Source organism: Ranitomeya imitator, chromosome 2 (assembly GCF_032444005.1).
Source record: "Ranitomeya imitator isolate aRanImi1 chromosome 2, aRanImi1.pri, whole genome shotgun sequence".
NCBI classification, from domain to species: Eukaryota; Metazoa; Chordata; class Amphibia; order Anura; family Dendrobatidae; genus Ranitomeya; species Ranitomeya imitator.
In genome coordinates, this window is record NC_091283.1 from 468,386,167 (window position 1) to 468,410,058 (window position 23,892).

The 23,892-nt window shown below is 43.4% G+C and overlaps 1 protein-coding gene across 1 annotated transcript in view; it reads left to right on the forward strand.

The window, feature by feature from the left end:
* LOC138666693 (piezo-type mechanosensitive ion channel component 2-like) overlaps nucleotides 1–23,892 on the forward strand; it is a 194,927-nt gene that overhangs the window by 130,488 nt on the left and 40,547 nt on the right. Inside the window, exons 32-38 of the mRNA XM_069754876.1 lie at nucleotides 1,561–1,657; nucleotides 1,736–1,898; nucleotides 2,193–2,282; nucleotides 2,972–3,069; nucleotides 5,443–5,511; nucleotides 13,544–13,656; nucleotides 14,069–14,183. Coding sequence (XP_069610977.1) covers nucleotides 1,561–1,657; nucleotides 1,736–1,898; nucleotides 2,193–2,282; nucleotides 2,972–3,069; nucleotides 5,443–5,511; nucleotides 13,544–13,656; nucleotides 14,069–14,183 — 745 coding nt within the window. The remainder of the gene's footprint in view (nucleotides 1–1,560; nucleotides 1,658–1,735; nucleotides 1,899–2,192; nucleotides 2,283–2,971; nucleotides 3,070–5,442; nucleotides 5,512–13,543; nucleotides 13,657–14,068; nucleotides 14,184–23,892) is intronic.

Sequence of the window (23,892 nt, forward strand, 5' to 3'; positions counted from 1 at the left end):
GGTCTGATGGGTGTCTCAGGTCCGCTCCGGCGCCTCCCATCTTCTTACGATGACGTCCTCTTCTTATCTTCACGCTGCGGCTCCGGCGCAGGAATACTTTGTCTGCCCTATTGAGGGCAGAGCAAAGTACTGCAGTGCGCATGCACCGGGAAAGGTCAGAGAGGCCCGGCACCTGCGCACTGCAGTACTTTGTTCTGTCCTCAACAGGGCAGACAAAGTACGCCTGCGCCGGAGCCGCAGCATGAATGTTGTGAATTCCGCTCTTGGGCTCCCTCCGGTGGTTGTAAGTGGCACTTTTGTGAGTTCTGCTCTTGGGCTCCCTCTTGTGGTTTCAAGTGGTATGGCTGCTCCTTGGAGTTAGTTGTCAGCAGCTGCTTCCACTGATCGTCTTTTCTGCTCGGCTATTTATGCCTGGCTCTTTCCTTCAGCCAGTGCCACTTGTAAATGGTTCCTGGTTGGATTCACATCTCTTTGGATTTCCCTGTTATCCTGACCAGTTCAGCAAAGCTAAGTTCTTGCTTGCTCTTTTCTGTTCACAGATTGTGGACTTATCCGTTCTGTGCTTTCTATGTTTGTCCAGCGTTATCAGTATGAATTAATTCTGTCTTGCTGGAAGCTCTGGGAAGCAGGTTTGCCCTCCACACCTTTAGTCAGGTGTGGAGATTTTTTGTGATCTCTGCGTGGATTTTTGTAGTGTTTTATACTGACCACACAGTATTCCATCCTGTCCTATCTATCAAGCTAGACTGGCCTCCTGTGCTCATCCTGGTTTCATTCTGTGTATGTCTTTTCCCTCTCCACTCACAGTCATTATTTGTGGGGGGCTAATCTATCCTTTGGGGATTTTCTCTGAGGAAAGATAGTTTTCCTGCTTCTATCTTTAGGGGTAGTTAGCTCTTAGGCTGTGACGAGGTGCCTAGGGAGAGTTAGGAGCATCCCACGGCTACTTCTAGTGTTGTGTTGAGCTTAGGGACTGCAGTCAGTACAGTTACCACTTCCTTCAGAGCTCGTTCCATGTTGCTCCTAAACCACCGCATCATAACAATGAAGACAAGAAAGGACGTAATCCTATGAAGATGGGAGGCCCCGGACCGCGACGGCCATCAGATCGAACCGCCCGCCCAGGTGAGTATAATCTTTCTTCTTTTTCTCATCTTTCAGGATACATCGGGGGCTTATCTACAGCATTACAGAATGCTGTAGATAAGCCCCTGATGCCGGTGGGCTTAGCTCACCTTCGATTTTGGGGGTGACAGGTTCCCTTTAATTAAGGTCTGAAACCTCGGTCAAATTTATCTGAGCACAAAAATCTCCAAAGGTGCCCCAACTTTTGCATCGGCCCATTTTCCTTTTTGGAATTTTTAGCATTTTAAAATAAGATGAAAATATAGGATATATATACCGTATATTATTTTGCCCAGAGTATAAAGGAAATAAGTCATCTTTAACTTTAGCCGCTTAAGAGATCATTTCATCTTCAACATGCCACTGTACTACATTTTCTGGAACAATTTCAAGGGAGCCAACACATTCGGCCATATATTGATTTTTTTTTTCCAGATTGGGGCTTGTGCTTATCTAGACAAACTGATGAAGAATAATTGTTGGCTCATCCAGACATTTAGTATGTTTTGTACAATCAAAGGCTATGAACTGAGTAAGTTGGAGTTCTACTACATAACTGGCACGTACAGATTCTTTCTTGACAGTTCATCGTTAATATTTTGTCGTACAGAAATCCCATCTGATGAGACATGTGAGCTGCCAGAAAATGAAGCAGGCATTGTGTGGGATGCAATCTGTTTTACATTCCTATTGATTCAGCGTCGTGTGTTTTCCAGCTATTACTTCCTCTACGTGGTGGCAGATCTGAAAGCCTCAAAACTCTTGGCTTCAAGGTGCGAATTCTCTGTCACATGAATCCTGCTTCCGGAATGGGAAAAAAAAATGATTTCTTAAATTCATTTTCTTGCAGAAGTTGGTTAGTTAGATAATTTTCGTCCCGTCTCTGACTTCCAGAGAGAGGGAAATGTCTGTGTAGAAAATTTCAACCTGTTTTTGGACAAAATCTCACCTTTCTCTTACTTCCACGTCACAGTTAAATCTCTTAATTGCACTTCCAAAGAAAGTAATGAATTGGAGGCTGTGTAATTGCTTTTTCTCTATCTTCTTTTCTTCGTCAAAATCCTCAGAGGAGCAGAACTGTTCGAAGAGAAAATTAAGAAAGTAGTAGCTGTTCGTCTAGAAGAGGAAAAGAAATGTTCACAAGCAATGAAAAAACAGTAAGTCCTTACTAATGTAAGGGTTTGTGCACACTGAGTGTTATGACGAGTTGCTGGAGCAGAAACTCTCCAAATCTGACAACATCTCAAAAACTTGGAGTTTCTGCTCCAAAAAATAAATGATCCAAACCCCGATTCATCATTGTTCTCTGTTTTTTGTCTAGTTTTTTGTGTTTTGCGACTTTTAATTTTCGTTAGCACCCAATTCATTGTTCCATTTGCGCCTTTTTTAAGTCTATTTTATATGTGCTCACCTGTGATATTTGGTTTTTTTTTTTGCTTTGTGGTCATTCCAGATATTGTCACCTTCCTGATTCATCAAATATGACTTTCTAAAAAGTCGCAAAATTTTTCGCAACTCAACTGTAGTCTCTCCTGGTTAATGACCAGAAAGAAGCTCTTTTTTTTTTTTTACTTTGCATCAAATTCATGAACCACGTGCACCATTTTGGTTAATTTGGTGCAATAAATGTCAGCAAATACCTCAATGAATTGGGACCTCAGGCAGTGTTTTGTTCTTGTGTCTTCTAAGTTTGGTAGATTTTATGATAAAATTGAGATACTGTTGACCTAGGGGTCCACTACAACCAGTAAACACCACATTACATGAGTAATGCGTGCATGAGCTCGTAGTATAAGTGGACTGGTGTCTGCATGACTTCATATGGGTATCTCCTATAAACCTGCAGGATGGAGCAAATAAAATTGAAACAGAAGTCAACAAATGATGAGAAAACAAGGAAGGACAGCGGAGAAGAGGAGACGTCTGAACCTTCAAAGGACAAAGGTAAAAACCCAGTTTCCAAGAAGACTATGAAATATCCTATTTGTTAAAAGATATCTATACTAGATCAGTACTGGTTTACCTCTCAGAGTCCACATCCCCCGTCATTATTTTCCGGCACTATACCATACGTGAAAGGGGTGCAGCTCTTTTGAAAGTCTCATGGTCCTTTTAAGCAGCTTATCGGTGTGGGTTATGAAAATTGGACCAACATCGATCTAACACTGATGGCCTATCCCAAAGGTGCTAACTACTTTTAGTAAAAATCAGCTGACCTGTGTCTGTCGTCAGGTGAAGGCCAGAGCTGAACACCAACCCATAGGCAAGAGTATCGCCTGACTGGTAGGGGAACTTTTGGCCTATCAGGGCAATAGCAGACCTACCTGTGACCCAACCGCAATTAGGAGCATCGTGGTGGGTAGTTATGGCATTAAAAAATGACTGACCAATTTTCAGCTCATTACCAAGAGACTGATTGATGTCTATTACAATTCTCACAGGAGCTGTTCTGTCTCTGCTGCTTCATGTGTGAATGTTGGCAATGCTTGTTGTTGCCTGTCCAACCGCTGTCTCATACACTTTTCACCTCAACATTCCTAGGGTTGCGCCAATGTCACTCAAATCAACTTTGAAAAATCCCACGCTTGCGCAGTGTCGGTTGGGGAGCTGCGCAAGCGCTGTGATTAGCGACTCCCTGCGCTTGCACCGTGACAAGCGGCTCCGGCAGCACAGTCAATGGGTACTACACACAGCTTCAGTGTGCACACGCGGGTTTATTATACACTGCGCAAGCGTGGGATTTGTCAAAGTGGATTTGAGTGAAGTCGGCACAACCCTGGGAACATTCACATTGCGTGTGCGGCCCCAACTGTGACTGAATAAAATGAAGCACACCCTTATGACTAAAGTAGCAGGTACGATGGGACTATATAAAGTGCTTTTTACCATGCTTAGACAGCCGTTTTTATTGAAAAAAACATGTTAGTGATGCACGTTCCCTTTAAAGATGTTGAAAATCATATTACAGGGAAACAGTCACCCTCACGACATTTTCCCTATGTAACCCGAGAGCTGCATAATATAGAGGCAGAGACCCTGATACTAACAATGTGTCCCTTTAGGCTTCTTTCACACTTCCGTCGGTACGTGGCCGTCGCTAAGCGTCGGCGCGACGTACCGACGGACGTTGTGAAAATTCGGCACAACGTGGGCAGCGGATGCAGTTTTTCAATGCATCCGCTGCCCATTCTAAAGTCCCGGGGAGGAGGAGGCGGAGTTCCGGCCGCGCATGCGTGGTAGGAAATGCAGGACCTGACATACGAAAAAACGTTCCCTTGAACGTTTTTTCGTGACGATGGTCCGCCAAAACATGACCCATCCAGTGCACGATGGACGCGACGTATGGCCATACGTCGCGATCCGTCGGCAATACAAGTCTATGGGAAAAAAAGCATCCTGCGGGCACATTTGCAGGATGCATTTTTTCCTAAAACGACGCATTGTGAAGGAGGCCAAACGACGCAAGTAAGAAAGTAGCCTTACTGGACTGCTTGTTGTAGTTTTTATAAAATTGTTGTTTTATCAGCAGGAGACTATTACTAGATAAATAAATCCTTTTGTTTTATAGTCTAACCACCCCATGCACTAGCAGAAGGAAGAGGTAGGAACTCGTCCAAATGGAAATTGTAAAAGAATCGGTCTTTATTAGAAATCCATTAAAACATGAACCAGTTCTAGTAAAAGATTAAAATCTGATGCGTTTCTGGTAACCGCCTCTCATCTATTTATCGTCTATCCTCAATCCAGCCATTGCATCCATGAAGGTGGTGAGCTCTATTTTTTCTCTTTGTACATCCCCCTGCACTGATTGACAGCTTTCTGTCTATGCACAGTGTGCACAGAAAGCTTCCGGTCAGAGGAGTGGATGCGGTTATACAGAGCTCAGCATTCAGAGAGCTGCTAGATCTGTAGCTGATAAATCAGTTTTTCATCAAAACTGCATCACCCAGTAAAGTAAGTGACACATCGCTGGAGCAAAGACATAGTGTTGATTCCCTTTATCTTAGTTTTTCCAAACAATAGTATTATTTTTTTTAAATCCTTTTACCTCTTTGTGCTTTTTCATAAAGAAGGTTCAATGTACTCGTATACTTCATCTTATAACTAGTGCACAAAACGCACTGGAAAAACATCTACATTGTGAAAGTATTGGTAATTGGCCATCGATGATGTGGGTTTATGTTGCATGCAATAACTATTTTTAGGGACCAAACTTTTCCATGTAAATAGGTTTAAATACAACGTCTGTATATTTTATGTGTTTCTTTTTTTCATTACTATTTGTCCTTTGAGTTCTCTTCTTTTATGTAATTACAGATGACAGTGAAAAGAAAGATAAGGATGGGAAAAAGAAATGGTGGCAACCCTGGGTGACTCACACAACGAGTAAGAAGCGCCGATTTGTGTGTTTTGAGGGATAATATTGGGATATTTTTGCACTCAGCTATTTTTGCCTGAAAATTCAAATTTACATCAGTTTTGACTTTTAGATGTTCATCTTTTTCCGAGTTACATAAAACTTGTGGTTTAATTCTCACATCCTCCTCTTGTTTCACAAGTGAAACTCCTTTGATTTCCATATAATCCTATTTATAAACTTAAGTCAAAGAAGAAGTAATCCCTGCAATAATTTTCTGTAAAATTGTCTCATTAGGTCTTTTAGCCGTTTTCTATTTCTCACTGATATAATAGCGGTGATCATTTTGCGCTTACCATTTGATAACTTCCACCATAATGAGTCTAACTATTGGCCCACCTAAGGTGCTATGGCGTTTTCTCTCCGCTTCGATATGCACAATCACAGGGTTTTTATATCAAAACAGAATAAAGTTTATTGTCCTTCATAAAATTTACAGCTTCATAAATGAAAGCAGAATTTTTTCAACATATACGAATAACGAAACAGTCCTTAAGGTACCTTCACACATAACGATATCGTTAACGATATCGTTGCTTTTTGTGATGTAGGAACGATATCGTTAAGTAAATCGTTATGTGTGACAGCGACCAACGATCAGGCCCCTGCTGGGAGATCGTTGGTCGCTGAGGAAAGTCCAGCACTTTATTTTGTCGCTGGATCTCCCGCTGACATTGCTGGATCGGCGTGTGTGACGCCGACTCAGCGATGTCTTCACTGGTAACCATGGTAAACATCGGGTTACTAAGCGCAGGGCCGCGCTTAGTAACCCGATGTTTACCCTGGTTACCAGCGTAAACATTAAAAAAACAAACACTACATACTTACCTTCAGCTGTCTGTCCCCGGCGCTCTGCTTCTCTGCACTCTGCATCCTGTGTCAGCGCCGGCCAGCCGGAAAGCACAGCGGTGACGTCACCGCTCTGCTTTCCAGCTGACCGGCGCTGACAGTGCAGAGGAAAGCAGAGCGCCGGAGGACAGACAGCTGAAGGTAAGTATGTAGTGTTTGTTTTTTTAACGTTTATGCTGGTAACCATGGTAAACATCGGGTTACTAAGCGCGGCCCTGCGCTTAGTAACCCAATGTTTACCCTGGTTACCGGGGACCTTGGGATCGTTGGTCGCTGGAGAGCTGTCTGTGTGACAGCTCTCCAGCGACCAAACAGCGACGCTGCAGCGATCAACATCGTTGTCGGTATCGCTGCAGCGTCGCTTAGTGTGAAGGTACCTTAACTCTGGGTAAAGGTTAAGTACATCATACCAACAACTTGGCCTTCCAGGCACTTCTCAGTCTCTAGAATAGACTGTCCACCATAAACAATCTTTATCTAGCTCCAGAATAACACACTGTGCTAAGCTATTCCCAGATAACAGTTATCAGGCCTGTAAGACCAGACTGGAGTATGGGAGCGACCTTTCCCACCCACGCTCTTTTGGTCGCTCCTAAATCAAGGACCCAAAATCCAGCCAAAAAAAAACCATTTTAGTAACACATACCTGCCATAGGAACTTACCTCCTGTTTTCTTACAGTTCTCATCTGCAGTTATACCAGTCGAACCCACATTAATCATGCATAGATTGTCTATCCTAAGGTCTGTTATTGGTTATATACTGGAATACCCCTTTACAGAAACACAATACAACTGTTTCATAGGCTCATGCTTAGGTCACGTTCTTCACAGGTTCAGTATTTGGCCATTATTTTATGTCTGTATTTGTAACACTAAAAAATACAAGCCATTAAAATCACAATGAATTTATATATATATATATATATATATATATATATATATATATATATATATATATATATATATATATACGGTATATATAAATATATATATATATATATATATATACAGTGGGGCAAAAAAGTATTTAGTCAGTCAGCAATAGTGCAAGTTCCACCACTTAAAAAGATGAGAGGCGTCTGTAATTTACATCATAGGTAGACCTCAACTATGGGAGACAAACTGAGAAAAAAAAATCCAGAAAATCATTGTCTGTTTTTTTTATCATTTTATTTGCATATTATGGTGGAAAATAAGTATTTGGTCAGAAACAAACAATCAAGATTTCTGGCTCTCACAGACCTGTAACTTCTTCTTTAAGAGTCTCCTCTTTCCTCCACTCATTACCTGTAGTAATGGCACCTGTTTAAACTTGTTATCAGTATAAAAAGACACCTGTGCACACCCTCAAACAGTCTGACTCCAAACTCCACTATGGTGAAGACCAAAGAGCTGTCAAAGGACACCAGAAACAAAATTGTAGCCCTGCACCAGGCTGGGAAGACTGAATCTGCAATAGCCAACCAGCTTGGAGTGAAGAAATCAACAGTGGGAGCAATAATTAGAAAATGGAAGACATACAAGACCACTGATAATCTCCCTCGATCTGGGGCTCCACGCAATATCCCACCCCGTGGGGTCAGAATGATCACAAGAACGGTGAGCAAAAATCCCAGAACCACGCGGGGGGACCTAGTGAATGAACTGCAGAGAGCTGGGACCAATGTAACAAGGCCTACCATAAGTAACACACTACGCCACCATGGACTCAGATCCTGCAGTGCCAGACGTGTCCCACTGCTTAAGCCAGTACATGTCCGGGCCCGTCTGAAGTTTGCTAGAGAGCATTTGGATGATCCAGAGGAGTTTTGGGAGAATGTCCTATGGTCTGATGAAACCAAACTGGAACTGTTTGGTAGAAACACAACTTGTCGTGTTTGGAGGAAAAAGAATACTGAGTTGCATCCATCAAACACCATACCTACTGTAAAGCATGGTGGTGGAAACATCATACTTTGGGGCTGTTTCTCTGCAAAGGGGCCAGGATGACTGATCCGGGTACATGAAAGAATGAATGGGGCCATGTATCGTGAGATTTTGAGTGCAAACCTCCTTCCATCAGCAAGGGCATTGAAGATGAAACGTGACTGGGTCTTTCAACATGACAATGATCCAAAGCACACCGCCAGGGCAACGAAGGAGTGGCTTCGCAAGAAGCATTTCAAGGTCCTGGAGTTGCCTAGCCAGTCTCCAGATCTCAACCCTATAGAAAACCTTTGGAGGGAGTTGAAAGTCCGTGTTGCCAAGCGAAAAGCCAAAAACATCACTGCTCTAGAGGAGATCTGCATGGAGGAATGGGCCAACATACCAACAACAGTGTGTGGCAACCTTGTGAAGACTTACAGAAAACGTTTGACTTCTGTCATTGCCAACAAAGGATATATTACAAAGTATTGAGATGACATTTTGTTTCTGACCAAATACTTATTTTCCACCATAATATGCAAATAAAATGTTAAAAAAACAGACAATGTGATTTTTTGGATTTTTTTTTCTCAGTTTGTCTCCCATAGTTGAGGTCTACCTATGATGTAAATTACAGACGCCTCTCATCTTTTTAAGTGGTGGAACTTGCACTATTGCTGACTGACTAAATACTTTTTTGCCCCACTGTATATACATACACATACAGTGGGGCAAAAAAGTATTTAGTCAGTCAGCAATAGTGCAAGTTCCACCACTTAAAAAGATGAGAGGCGTCTGTAATTTACATCATAGGTAGACCTCAACTATGGGAGACAAACTGAGAAAAAAAAAATCCAGAAAATCACATTGTCTGCTTTTTTAACATTTTATTTGCATATTATGGTGGAAAATAAGTATTTGGTCAGAAACAAAATTTCATCTCAATACTTTGTAATATATCCTTTGTTGGCAATGACAGAGGTCAAACGTTTTCTGTAAGTCTTCACAAGGTTGCCACACACTGTTGTTGGTATGTTGGCCCATTCCTCCATGCAGATCTCCTCTAGAGCAGTGATGTTTTTGGCTTTTCGCTTGGCAACACGGACTTTCAACTCCCTCCAAAGGTTTTCTATAGGGTTGAGATCTGGAGACTGGCTAGGCCACTCCAAGACCTTGAAATGCTTCTTACGAAGCTACTACTTTGTTGCCCTGGCGGTGCGCTTTTGATCATTGTCATGTTGAAAGACCCAGCCACGTTTCATCTTCAATGCCCTTGCTGATGGAAGGAGGCTTGCACTCAAAATCTCACGATACATGGCCCCATTCATTCTTTCATGTACCCGGATCAGTCGTCCTGGCCCCTTTGCAGAGAAACAGCCCGGAAGCATGATGTTTCCACCACCATGCTTTACAGTAGGTATGGTGTTTGATGGATGCAACTCAGTATTCTTTTTCCTCCAAACACGACAAGTTGTGTTTCTACCAAACAGTTCCAGTTTGGTTTCATCAGACCATAGGACATTCTCCCAAAACTCCTCTGGATCATCCAAATGCTCTCTAGCAAACTTCAGACGGGCCCGGACATGTACTGGCTTAAGCAGTGGGACACATCTGGCACTGCAGGATCTGAGTCCATGGTGGCGTAGTGTGTTACTTATGGTAGGCCTTGTTACATTGGTCCCAGCTCTCTGCAGTTCATTCACTAGGTCCCCCCGCGTGGTTCGGGGATTTTTGCTCACCGTTCTTGTGATCATTCTGACCCCACGGGGTGGGATTTTGCGTGGAGCCCCAGATCGAGGGAGATTATCAGTGGTCTTGTATGTCTTCCATTTTCTAATTATTGCTCCCACTGTTGATTTCTTCACTCCAAGCTGGTTGGCTATTGCAGATTCAGTCTTCCCAGCCTGGTGCAGGGCTACAATTTTGTTTCTGGTGTCCTTTGACAGCTCTTTGGTCTTCACCATAGTGGAGTTTGGAGTCAGACTGTTTGAGGGTGTGCACAGGTGTCTTTTTATACGGATAACAAGTTTAAACAGGTGACATTACTACAGGTAATGAGTGGAGGAAAGCGGAGACTCTTAAAGAAGAAGTTACAGGTCTGTGATAGCCAGAAATCTTGATTGTTTGTTTCTGACCAAATACTTATTTTCCACCATAATATGCAAATAAAATGTTAAAAAAACAGACAATGTGATTTTCTGGATTTTTTTTTCTCAGTTTGTCTCCCATAGTTGAGGTCTACCTATGATGTAAATTACAGACGCCTCTCATCTTTTTAAGTGGTGGAACTTGCACTATTGCTGACTGACTAAATACTTTTTTGCCCCACTGTATATATAGACATTGGGTACAGAAAGTATTCAGACCCCTTTAAATTTTTCACTCTTTGTTTCATTGCAGCCATTTGGTAAATTCAAAAAAGTTATTTTTTTCCTCATTAATGTACACTCTGCACCCCATCTTGACTGGAAAAAAAAACAGAAATGTAGTAATTTTTTGCAAATTTATTAAAAAAGAAAAACTGAAATATCACATGGTCATAAGTATTCAGACCCTTTGCTCAGTATTGAGTAGAAGCATCCTATTGAGCTAGTACAGCCATGAGTCTTCTTGGGAAAGATGCAACAGGTTTATCACACCTGGATTTGAGAATCCTCTGCCATTCTTCCTTGCAGATCCTCTCCAGTTCCATCAGATTGGATGGTGAACGTTGGTGGACAGCCATTTTTAGGTCTCTCCAGAGATGCTCAATTGGGTTTAGGTCAGGGCTCTGGCTGGGCCAGTCAAGAATGGTCACAGCGGTGTTCTGAAGCTACTCCTTTGTAATTTTAGCTGTGTGCTTAGGGTCATTGCCTTGTTGGAAGGTAAACCTTCGGCCAAGTCTGAGGTCCAGAGCACTCTGGAAGAGGTTTTCATCCAGGATATCTCTGCATTTGGCCGCATTCATGTTTCCTTCAATGGCAATCAGTCGTCCTGTCCCTGCAGCTGAAAAATACCCCTATAGCATGATGCTGCCACCACCATGTTTCACTGTTGGGATTGTATTGGGCAGTTGATGAGCAGTGCTTGGTTTTCTCCACACATACCGCTTAGAATTATCACCAAAAAGGTCTATCTTTGTCTCATCAGACCAGAGAATCTTATTTCTCATAGTCTGGGAGTCCTTCATGTGCTTTTTAGCAAACTTTATCCGGCCTTTCATATGTCTTGCACAGAGGAGAGGCTTCTGTTAGGCCACTCTGCCGTAAAGGCCCGACTTGTGGAGGGCTGCAGTGATAATTGACTTTGTGGAACTTTCTCCCATCTCCCTACTGCATCTCTGGAGCTCAGCCACAGTGATCTTGGGGTTCTTTACCTGTCTCACCAAGGCTCTTCTCCCACGATTGCTCAGTTTGGCTGGACAGCCAGGTCTAGGAAGACTTCTGGTGGTCCCAAACTTCTTCCATTAAGGATTATGGAGGCCACTGTGCTCTTAGGAACCTTGAGTACTGCAGAAATTCTGTTGTAACCTTGGCCAGATCTATGCCTTGCCACAATTCTGTCTCTGAGCTACTTGGCGAGTTCCTTCGACCTCATGATTCTCATATGGTCTGACGTGCACTGTGAGTTGTGGTATCTTATATAGACAGGTGTGTGCCTTTCCAAATCAAGTCCTATCAGTTTAATTAAACACAGCTGGACTCCAATAAAGGAGTAGAACCATCTCAAGGAGGATCACAAGGAAATGGACAACAGGTGACTTAAATATGATTGTGTGGGAGCAAAGGGTCTGAATACTTATGACTTATGACCCACTGTATATGCAGACAATGTTAAAAAAAAAAAAAACATGTAGGGAGAATGATAAGCCACTACTAATGAAAAACTGAATGAAAATCAGGGCACACTTGCAAAGTAAGAATCGTAATAGGAATCTTCCTATCAGGTAAGTAAGTCTGAGGGAGTATAATAAATATGTATCATGAACTGTAGATAAATACATAATATGATAAGTAAGGCAATTGATAGTAGTCAACCTAATTACACCTCCCATGCAAAAAAAATATATAAATATATACACATATATGGGTAAGGATAAAGTACATAAAATAACAGTTACCCAGATTACTCCCAGAACACAGCAAGAATATAGAGGGGTCCCACCGAACCCAACGCATGGACGAAGCATTCCTTGTGAAACGCGCGTTGGGTGCGGTGGGACCCCTCTATATACTTGCTGCAGTCTGGGAGTGTTCTGTGTAATTGTTATTTTATGTACTTTATCCTTACCCATATATGTATATATTTTTTTTTTTTTTGCATTGGAGGCGTACATAGATTGACTACTATCAATTACCTTACTTCACATATTATGTATTTATCTGCAGTTCACTTGTGATACATATTTATTTTACTCCCTCAAACTTGCTTACCTGATAGCAAGATCCCTATTACGGTTCTTACATCGCACGTGGCCTCCATTTTTCATTCAGTTACCTGTGGCTTCTCATTCTCCCAATATGTTTTTATATTGTATGTGTATATATGTATTGATAAAAATTTATTATGATTTTAATGGATTGCATTTTTTATTTGTTGCTGTTGCTTATGCAGTTAAACTTCATTTGCATGGATTGTTAATTTAGGTGTGTATCAGTATGTGTAAGCCAAGACCAGGAGAGGAGCTGTCAGAGGAAAAGTATAATAGAAACACGTCACCACTTCTGTATTTATCACCCACTCCTGGTTTTGGCTTACACATACTGATGTGAAACACTGACCAAATACTGATGTAAAATACTGACCAAATATTGAGGTAAAAAAAAGACCAGATACTGAACGTGTGAATGTGGTTTTAGGGTCAGGGATCCTGTAATCATATCTTTGCAAACAAAGGTATCATCTTTATAGAATAACCATCCACTATAGAGCCAAACAGTTTGTAGAAAAAAGAAGAAATAACGAAGCTTACCATGCCAATATTGTTCAGTATACACTGGAAAAGTGAAGAGTGGATGCCAATTCCTTCTGGTGAAGCTCAGATATTATAGAACCGAAGGAGAAAAAAGGATTTTCCAACACTTTCATCCATAAAATTAATCTTTTTAAAAGAAATTCGTTTAAAACAAGATTTTAATTTTTTTTAGATTTTATGGCTGGAAGTCCCATAATTTTTTTACTTCTTTAATTCTATACAACCAAACATTACTTCTATAAGTAAAAACGTTCTGACAGGTTCACTTTGAATCCATCATTCCATTTTTCAGTGGTTCGTAGTGGAAGCTACAGCCTATTCGATACAGACAGCGAAGATGAAGAGGAAGAAACTCGGGAAGAAAAAAGGGAAGAGGAGCCCCCTAAAAAGAAAACAGCATTTCAGGTAAATGATTTGGGTCTTACGCCTAACATTTGGTCTCAGGCTCCAGAACATGGAAGCTTGAACTGGTTCACATTACTGATTGTAGCCTCATTATTCAGACACTTGTAGGCTAGGTTGACATTATAACCTTTGCTGATGTCCTACATACCAGTAAGTCTCTATTATAATAATAATAATAATTTTTATTTATATAGCGCCAACATATTCCGCAGCGCTTTACAAATTATAGAGGGGACTTGTACAGACAATAGACATTACAGCATATTCTGTTTTAAAAAAAAAGTAGGCAACATGGCAACCTCTATGCTGAAGCCTAGTAATAATATTTTAGGTCGAACAGTGCATGACTGATCTGTACCTGAGTTTCCTTGTAAGTAAAATATTGATATTACACTTTTGATATTGTCTCCAGCTAGCCTATGAAGCATGGACCACAAGCTCTAAATCTGCACTGAACCTACGGAAGAATGATGAGCTGACCATCCAAGAGCAGATCCGCAAAGAGATGGAGAAGCAACAATCAGATGGTATGTTGTGAGCTACATCATTTGTTATCCTGGGTTAGGAGAAATTTTAATTTTTGTTTGTGGGCCATACTTTTAGTTGGCTACTCACACCTTTTAGCAAGTTTATACAACTTGCAACAATTCACCTATTCATGCCATTTTACAACTGACATACAAGATTACCGGTAATTGACATACAAAATTGTACTTACAAAATGGGTCTTTTTGAAAACTCGAAGTTGCATTATTTCATTGTCCATTATACACTGGAAAAGTGAAGTGGGTACCAATTCCTGCGGGGAAGCTTAGCTATTATAGAACCGAAAAAGAAAAAAGGATTTTCCAACACTTCCATCCATAAAATTAATCTTTTTATTAGAAATTCACTAATCCTTCATTATACAGTATCTTGTATTATACTCCAGAGCTGCACTCACTATTCTGCTGGTGGAGTCACTGTGTACATACATTACATTACTTATCCTGTACTGATCCTGAGTTACCTCCTGTATTATACTCCAGAGCTGCACTCACTATTCTACTGTTGGAGTCACTGTGTACATACACTACAGTACTGATCCTGAGTTACATCCTGTATTATACTTCAGAGCTGCACTCACTATTCTGCTGGTGGAGTCACTGTGTACATACATTACATTACTTATCCTGTACTGATCCTGAGTTACCTCCTGTATTATACTCCAGAGCTGCACTCACTATTCTACTGTTGGAGTCACTGTGTACATACACTACAGTACTGATCCTGAGTTACATCCTGTTTTATACTCCAGAGCTGCACTCACTATTCTGCTGGTGGAGTCACTGTGTACATATATTACAGTACTGATCCTGTATTGATCCTGAGTTACATCCTGTATTGCACTCTAGAGCTGCACTCACTATTCTGCTGGTGGAGTCACTGTGTACATACATTACATTACTTATCCTGTACTGATCCTGAGTTACATCCTGTATTATACTCCAGAGCTGCACTCACTATTCTGCTGGTGGAGTCACTGTGTACATACAATACATTACTTATCCTGTATTGATAATGAGTTACCTCCTGTATTATACTTCAGAGCTGCACTCACTATTCTACTGGTGGAGTCACTGTGTACATGCAGCTCCCCAGAGTCCTGGTCGTTGCAGTAATGTTATTCTTCCACCAGGGGGAGTGATCTTACGTCTGATGGCAATGAAGGAGATCTTCTGTCCAGGTATCACAACCACAAAACACACTTCACACTCCAGTCCGCCAGGGGGAGCCATGCTTCTATCTATTAGGGCACTCCTCACACTTAGGTAAAACTGGTGGGTTGGTTAGGAAGTTAGGCAGAAGCTGACTGGAGGGAGTAGGAGATAGTCAGTGAGTCCCGACCGAGTTTGGCAAAGGCTGGTTGGAGAGAGTTCCAGCCACCTCCAGACTACGGCCTGCGGAAGGCGAGGGTACACGGAGCTGCGCCTGCATCCCATGTGGCAGCATCCCACGAAAGAGACATTGAAAGGAATTGTGTTGCAGTGAGTGAGAAACGAAGTCATAGCAACAGGAGAGGAACATCAGCGCGAGACCAGCTAGAAGCAGGCTGCCTCCTTCTGAAGCGCACTACCGGTAGCCAGAACACCGAGGGAGTAAGGATCTCTATGCCGTTACTTCAGAGACTGGCAGGACAGTTGATTCCATGTTGGCTACTGGACCATATACCCAGGAGGCACGGTGGCAACTTGTGGAGGCCGGGGCATCTCTAGGGTCCCTATAAAAAGCCTCAGGCCACCAGTCATACGGGTTTGTCCTATCTATCAGGGGGACAGAGAGAAGAGACTTAACATCTACAATAGTTGTGAGGACCTTACCGAGTTGCTCAGCAGGGAGGGACTACAACGCCCAGGTGCTAGAGGAAGGCTATTGAATTCCACCTGGATAAGGGGACTCTGGAATTGCCCTCAGACCGGCCGGACTCTACCTACCCCGTGGTCCCTACCCTGGACTGTGGATGCTAAAGTCTTCAGTAAAGGTAAAGAGATTGCAACCTTGTGTCCTCGTTATTCACTGCGCCTTACACCATCCACCATCCACCATCTACACTCTGGGAAGCCCTGGGGACATACTTCACCTGTGGGAAGGTATACCATCTAGCTGGAATTAACAATTAACCAAATCCCTGAGACCATCAACATTGACGCTTCAGTGTCGGTCTATACAGGGAAAAAAGAGAGAACTACTCCTACCAGGGGAGCATATAGTGCGTATAAGTAATATATTCGCACTGCCTATAATGCATTCCCATCAATGTTCTGGGAATGCAATAGGAATGCGTTCCTATTGCATTCCCAGAACATTGATGGGAATGCATTATAGGCAGTGCGAATATATTACTTATACGCACTATATGCTCCCCTGGTAGGAGTAGTTCTCTCTTTTTTCCCTGTATAGACCGACACTGAAGCGTCAATGTTGATGGTCTCAGGGATTTGGTTAATTGTTAATTCCCCCTAGATTTGGGAATTTGTTTTGTGAGTCCTTTTTGTCTACTTTTATATGGTTTTTTATACCATTTTTAGTATTACTTATTAAAAGTTAATTTTTATATATTAGTCACACCCTGCTTTGTTATACTTTTTCGGACTGGTGATACACCGCTATTTTATACCATCTAGCTGCCATAACATCACCCCAGCGGACCCCTAAGCAGCGTCGGTCACCCTGACCGAATACAACAGGTGGCGTCTCAAACATAATCCCTTTAAAGACCTTTCCCCATTTACAACGGATATTCCCCTAGGGCCACGGACCCGGTCAGCCACCGTGACATCCCCACCGAGAACCGAAGGGCCCGGATCCGAGTAACCCCTAGCCCTTGGGGGCGCTCCATACATACACTACAGTACTGATCCTGAGTTACATCCTGTATTATACTCCAGAGCTGTACTCACTATTCTGCTGGTGGAGTCACTATGTACATATATTACAGTACTGATCCTGTGTTACATCCTGTATTACACTCTAGAGCTGCACTCACTATTCTGCTGGTGGAGTCACTGTGTACATACATTACATTACTTATCCTGTACTGATCCTGAGTTACATCCTGTGTTATACTCCAGAGCTGCACTCACTATTCTGCTGGTGGAGTCACTGTGTACATATATTACATTACTTATCCTGTACTGATCCCGAGTTACATCCTGTATTATACCCCAGAGCTGCAGTCACTATTCTGCTGGTGGAGTCACTGTGTACATACACTACTGATCCTGAGTTACATCCTGCATTATTCGCTAGAGCTGCTATTCTTCTAGTGGGGTCACTGTGTGAATACAGTACATTAGTTATTCAGTAGAAATGTGAGTGCAGCTCTGGCGTGTAATACAAGATATAACTCAGGATCAGTAATATAATGCATGTACCAATTGTTGCAAATTATTTCAAATTATCAATTAGCTCGTAATATATTTTATTTCTAACAAGAACAGACTTGTGTTCTGCAATTTTTTATTTACACCCATCCATTTTAAAGCATAAAATACATACCGTATGTGTTTTAGTTGTCTTTTAAAAATTAGCTTTCATGTGTGTGTGTACATGAGAAATAGCGCCATTGCTGGCCAATAGAGTTGAGCGACCTTGACCTTTTTAGAGTCGAGCCGGGTTTTGCGAAACCCGACTATGTCCAAAGTCGGGTCGAGTGAAATCGGCCGATTATGACGTAAAGTCGGGATCGACCGAAACACGAAACCCAATGCAAGTCAATGGGGCAGCATAGTCGGCAGTGAGTGGGGGCCAGGAAAACACCTAGAGTGCCCATTTTAATGTCAAAACCATCCATTCTTCTTAATGAAGCTTGTCAAGCGTAATTTAACTTATAATAATTGGAAGGCATTTGAAATTGGGGGTCATTTGGCTAAAGTTGTGGGGGGTAGGGCTGGTTCAAGTAATTAGTGGGCCCAGGAAATCTGGACCACGTCACGGCAGTGGAGCAGGGAGAGGTAAGTATTTCAACTTTGCAAGTGCTGTGAACCTGAGCAAGCAGGGGGGGCCCACTCGTTGGCATTGGCACTGGCACAGGGCCCCTCAAAGTACAGCGGTGTGTTTGCACGGCGGGGGCGCCTCCCACCGGCAGCAACACTTTTGCGTACTATGAGAGGCCCTGTGCCAGTGACGTCGCCAACTAGTATTCCTCCCCCCACCTGATGAAGGAACCTGCACTTTCATCTGCACCTTCCTCTTTGTCCCCGTGTAAGGTGGTATGGTATGCGGGAAGAGCAACCTGACTTTCAGCAGGGTCACAATGTTGTTGTGTAGCGTGCACGGGGAATGTTGCGTTATGGGTCAATGTACCAGCAGACTCATCTATCACTGGCTGGGCAATGGGCACGATGAAGTGGAAACACAGATATAGGCCCAAAGAAGAAAGTGGGCTAAATGCAGTTCAAAATTGGTAACACAGGAATAACCAGGGGGCATTGCAGTGGAGGACAACTGGAATGAGAGGCTGACACAGAGAGTAGGGCCAAATCAGTAAGTAGTCGAAATGCAGTTCAAAATTGGCAACCGTAGTAAACAGGCGGCACAGCTTTGTTCAGTGGAGGAGAACAGCAAGGAGTGGCAGACACCGATAGTAGGCCCCAACCCAACTAGTAGGCCAAATGCAGTCTAACATTAACAACTACTTAACGAGAGGCTGAAAATGGAATTTCAGGACAGGAAACCAGGAGAACAGCAAGGAGTGGCAGACACCGATAGTAGGCCCCAAACCAACTAGTACGCCAAATGCAGTTGTTCCATTTCACCACAATTTAATGAGAGCCTGAAGATAGAAGCTCAGGAAAGGCAACCTGGGGAACACCTTGGAGTGTAACACACCATCTCTCTCCACCCCATACCCATTTTGTAGGCCTAATGCTGTGTACTTTTCTACAACTACTAAACGAGAGTCGGAAGACCGAAGCAATGGCAAGGAAACCTGGGGAACACCTTGGAGTGTAACACACCATCTCTCTCCACCCCATACCCAATTTGTAGGCCTAATGCAGCCTACTTTCCGACACCTACTAAACGAGAGCATGAAGATCGAAGTTCAGGAAAGGCAACCTGGGGAACACCTTGGAGTGTAACACACCATCCCTCTCCACCCCATACCCATTTTTTAGGCCTAATGCAGTGTACTTTTCTACAACTACTAAACGAGAGTCGGAAGACCGAAGCAATGGCAAGGAAACCTGGGGAACACCTTGGAGTGTAACACACCATCTCTCTCCACCCCATTCCCCATTTTTTAGGCCTAATGCAGCCTACTTTCCGACACCTACTAAACGAGAGCATGAAGATCGAAGCTCAGGAAAGGCAACCTGGGGAACACCTTGGAGTGTAACACACCATCTCTCTCCACCCCATACCCATTTTGTAGGCCTAATGCAGCGTACTTTTCTACAACTACTAAACGAGAGCATGAAGATCGAAGCGCAGGAAAGGCAACCTGGTGAAAACCTTGGAGTGTAACACAACCTGTCTCTACACCCCATACCAAATTTGTAGGCCTAATGCAGCATAGTTTCCACCAACTACTAAACGAGAGCCGGAAGATCGAAGCTCATGAAAGGCAACCCGGGGAACACCTTGGAGTGTAACACAACCTCTCTCTACACCACGAAAGGGCTGATTCTTAGGAAGGAAGGCTGTTGTAAATAAGCATTGCGCGTCCGAGGGTGATTATATTCTTATTCGGTATCTACTCACCCTCGGACGCGCCATGCTTCTTGATTTGTAATTAATGTTTATTTGCAATGTGCTTTTGACTTACTCAATTATTTTTTTAATTATTGATTTTATTAAATTAATAGTTTAACATCTTATTGGAAATAATTTAAAGGAGACGCGACAGGACAACACTCGGTGGATGCCATATCTGTGTTAACAACTCCAAAAAACTTTCAGTTAACTTCTTGCAGGAGAAAGAAATTGTAGCTGTTGGACCTTTGTAGTACAGTTCCAGATATTTGTTGTGTGTTTGTTTTGATTGTTAAAATGTCTGCATTTGAGATCTCAACACGATCTTATTTTTTATAATCAAATTAATTTTTTAAATATTTTATTAGGTTGGTTCAAGGGGTACACGGGCCGCAGTAGACAGGTCAGTGGAGGCCTAGTGGAAGGAGGGACCGCAGATGCGCCACTGTTTCACCCATACACAATTAGTAGGCCTAATGCAGCGTAGTTTCCAACAGCTACTAAACGAGAGCCGGAAGATCGAAGCTCAGGAAAGGCAACCTGGGGAACACCTTGGAGTGTAACACAACCTCTCTCTACACCACGGAAGGGCTGATTCTTAGGAAGGAAGGCTGTTTTAAATAAGCATTGCGCGTCCGAGGGTGATTATATTCTTATTCGGTATCTACTCACCCTCGGACGCGCCATGCTTCTTGATTTGTAATTAATGTTTATTTGCAATGTGCTTTTGACTTACTCAATTATTTTTTTAATTATTGATTTTATTAAATTAATAGTTTAACATCTTATTGGAAATAATTTAAAGGAGACGCGACAGGACAACACTCGGTGGATGCCATATCTGTGTTAACAACTCCAAAAAACTTTCAGTTAACTTCTTGCAGGAGAAAGAAATTGTAGCTGTTGGACCTTTGTAGTACAGTTCCAGATATTTGTTGTGTGTTTGTTTTGATTGTTAAAATGTCTGCATTTGAGATCTCAACACGATCTTATTTTTTATAATCAAATTAATTTTTTTTATATTTAATGATGTTGGTTCAAGGGGTACACGGGCAGCAATAGACAGGTCAGTGGAGGCCTAGTGGAAGGAGTGACGGCAGACAGGCATCAAAGGCCTAACATTGGGCTGGCTGTAGGCAAGTTAAAATTGGTTCCAGGGGAACACGGCCATCAGTGGCCTGGTCAGTGTAGTTGTAGTTGAAAGAACGGGACGCAGACAGGCTTCGAAGGCCTAACATAATAACATAGGGCTGGCTGTAGGCAAGTTAAAATTGGTTCCAGGGGAACACGGCCATCAGTGGCCTGGTCAGTGTAGTTGTAGTTGAAAGAACGGGACGCAGACAGGCTTCGAAGGCCTAACATAACAAACTTGGGCTGGCTGTAGGCACTTTTAAATTTGTTCCAGGGGTACATGGGCAGCAGTGTATGGTCAGTGGAAGTCTAGTGGAAGGAGTGACCGCAAACAGGCTTCCAAGGCCTAACATAACAAACTTGGGCTGGCTGTAGGCACTTTTAAATTGGTTCCAGGGGTACACGGGCAGCAGTGGTCTGGTCAGTGGAAGTCTAGTGGAAGGAGTGACCGCAGACAGGCTTCCAAGGCCTAACATAACAAACTTGGGCTGGCTGTAGGCACTTTTAAATTGGTTCCAGGGGTACACGGGCAGCAGTGGTCTGGTCTGTGGAAGTCTAGTGGAAGGAGTGACCGCAGACAGGCTTCGAAGGCCTAACATAACAAACTTGGGCTGGCTGTAGGCACTTTTAAATTGGTTCCAGGGGTACACGGGCAGCAGTGGTCTGGTCAGTGGAAGTCTAGTGGAAGGAGTGACCGCAGACAGGCTTCCAAGGCCTAACATAACAAACTTGGGCTGGCTGTAGGCACTTTTAAATTGGTTCCAGGGGTACACGGGCAGCAGTGGTCTGGTCTGTGGAAGTCTAGTGGAAGGAGTGACCGCAGACAGGCTTCGAAGGCCTAACATAACAAACTTGGGCTGACTGTAGGCACTTTTAAATTGGTTCCAGGGTAACACGGCCAGCAGTGGCCTGGTCAGTGTAGTAGTTGTAGAAAGAAGGGACCGCAGACAGGCTTCGAAGGCCTAACATAACAAAAATGTCAAAACAATGGTATTGTCAGTGCCAGGCATTGAAGGATGTCAGCGCCTAGACTACACATTGGTGAAGCTGTGAGAGATAATTTTGCTAGTGGTAGAGCACTGTTTGAGCTGGGGGGGGGAACTGTCTTGTGGCCGGCGGTACAGGCACAGGGCCCCTCATATTACAACGGTGTGTCTGACGTTGGGTGCGCACCACCACCGCCAGAGACACTTTATTGTACTATGAGGGACCCAGTGGCAGTGCCGTCGACCAAAAGCGGCCACACCCACCTCTTCAGACAAACAGCACTCTCAAGGGTCCAAGCGCAAAGTGGCGATAGCACGGCCCCGTGTGGGGAGTTTGGCCATTTCGTGAGGTGGAAACATGTCGTATGCTGGACAATCAGGTGAAGAAAATTACGAGATTGGAAAAGTCATTCAGAATAGTCCACAGGCAAGACCTTTTCATAGGAAAGCTAGGTGTCAGCCGGGCAGGGTGGGGCAAAAGATTTTGAAATCCAGTTGTGGTTCATTTTAATGAAGGTTAGATCATCTACATTTTGGGTAGCCAGACGAGTCCTTTTTTCTGTTAGTATTGAACCTGCAGCACTGAATACTCTTTCTGATAGGACACTAGCTGCCGGGCAAGCAAGCTCCTGCAATGCATATTCTGCCAATTCTGGCCAGGTGTCTAATTTGGATGCCCAGTAATCAAATGGGAATGACGGTTGAGGGAGAACGTCGATAAGGGATGAAAAATAGTTTGTAACCATACTGGACAAATGTTGTCTCCTGTCACTTTGAATTGATGCTGCAGTACCTGTCCTGTCTGCGGTCATAGAAAAATCACTCCACAACCTGGTCAGAAAACCCCTCTGGCCAACGCCACTTCTGATTTCTGCCCCTCTAACACCTCTGGTCTGCTGGCCCCTGGAGCTCGTGTGAGAACGATCACGGGCGCTGTGTGCAGGGAATGCCAGAAGCAAACGGTCAACAAGAGTTGATTGTTTTGTTGCTAATATTAGTTCCAAGTTCTCATGTGGCATAATATTTTGCAATTTGCCTTTATAGCGAGGATCAAGGAGGCAGGCCAACCAGTAATCGTCATCGTTCATCATTTTTGTAATGCGTGTGTCCCTTTTGAGGATACGCAAGGCATAATCCGCCATGTGGGCCAAAGTTCCCGTTGTCAAATCTGCGGTTGTGCTTGGTTGAGGGGCAGTTGCAGGCAAATCTACGTCACTTGTGTCCCTCAAAAAACCAGAACCCGGCCTTGCCACGCCACCAATTTCCCGTGCCCCCGGGAAAGCTTCCTCATTAAAAATATACTCATCCCCATCATCCTCCTCATCCTCCACCTCCTCTTCGCCCGGTACCTCGTCATGTACACTGCCCTGACCAGACAATCGCTGACTGTCATCAAGGCTTTCCTCTTCCTCTGGTGCAGACGCCTGATCCTTTATGTGCGTCAAACTTTGCATCAGCAGACGCATTAGGGGGATGCTCATGCTTATTATGGCGTTGTCTGCACTAACCAGCCGTGTGCATTCCTCAAAACACTGAAGGACTTGACACATGTCTTGAATCTTCGACCACTGCACACCTGACAACTCCATGTCTGCCATCCTACTGCCTGCCCGTGTATGTGTATCCTCCCACAAAAACATAACAGCCCGCCTCTGTTCGCACAGTCTCTGAAGCATGTGCAGTGTTGAGTTCCACCTTGTTGCAACGTCTATGATTAGGCGATGCTGGGGAAGGTTCAAAGAACGCTGATAGGTCTGCATACGGCTGGAGTGTACAGGCGAACGGCGGATATGTGCGCAAAGTCCACGCACTTTGAGGAGCAGGTCGGATAACCCCGGATAACTTTTCAGGAAGCACTGCACCACCAGGTTTAAGGTGTGAGCCA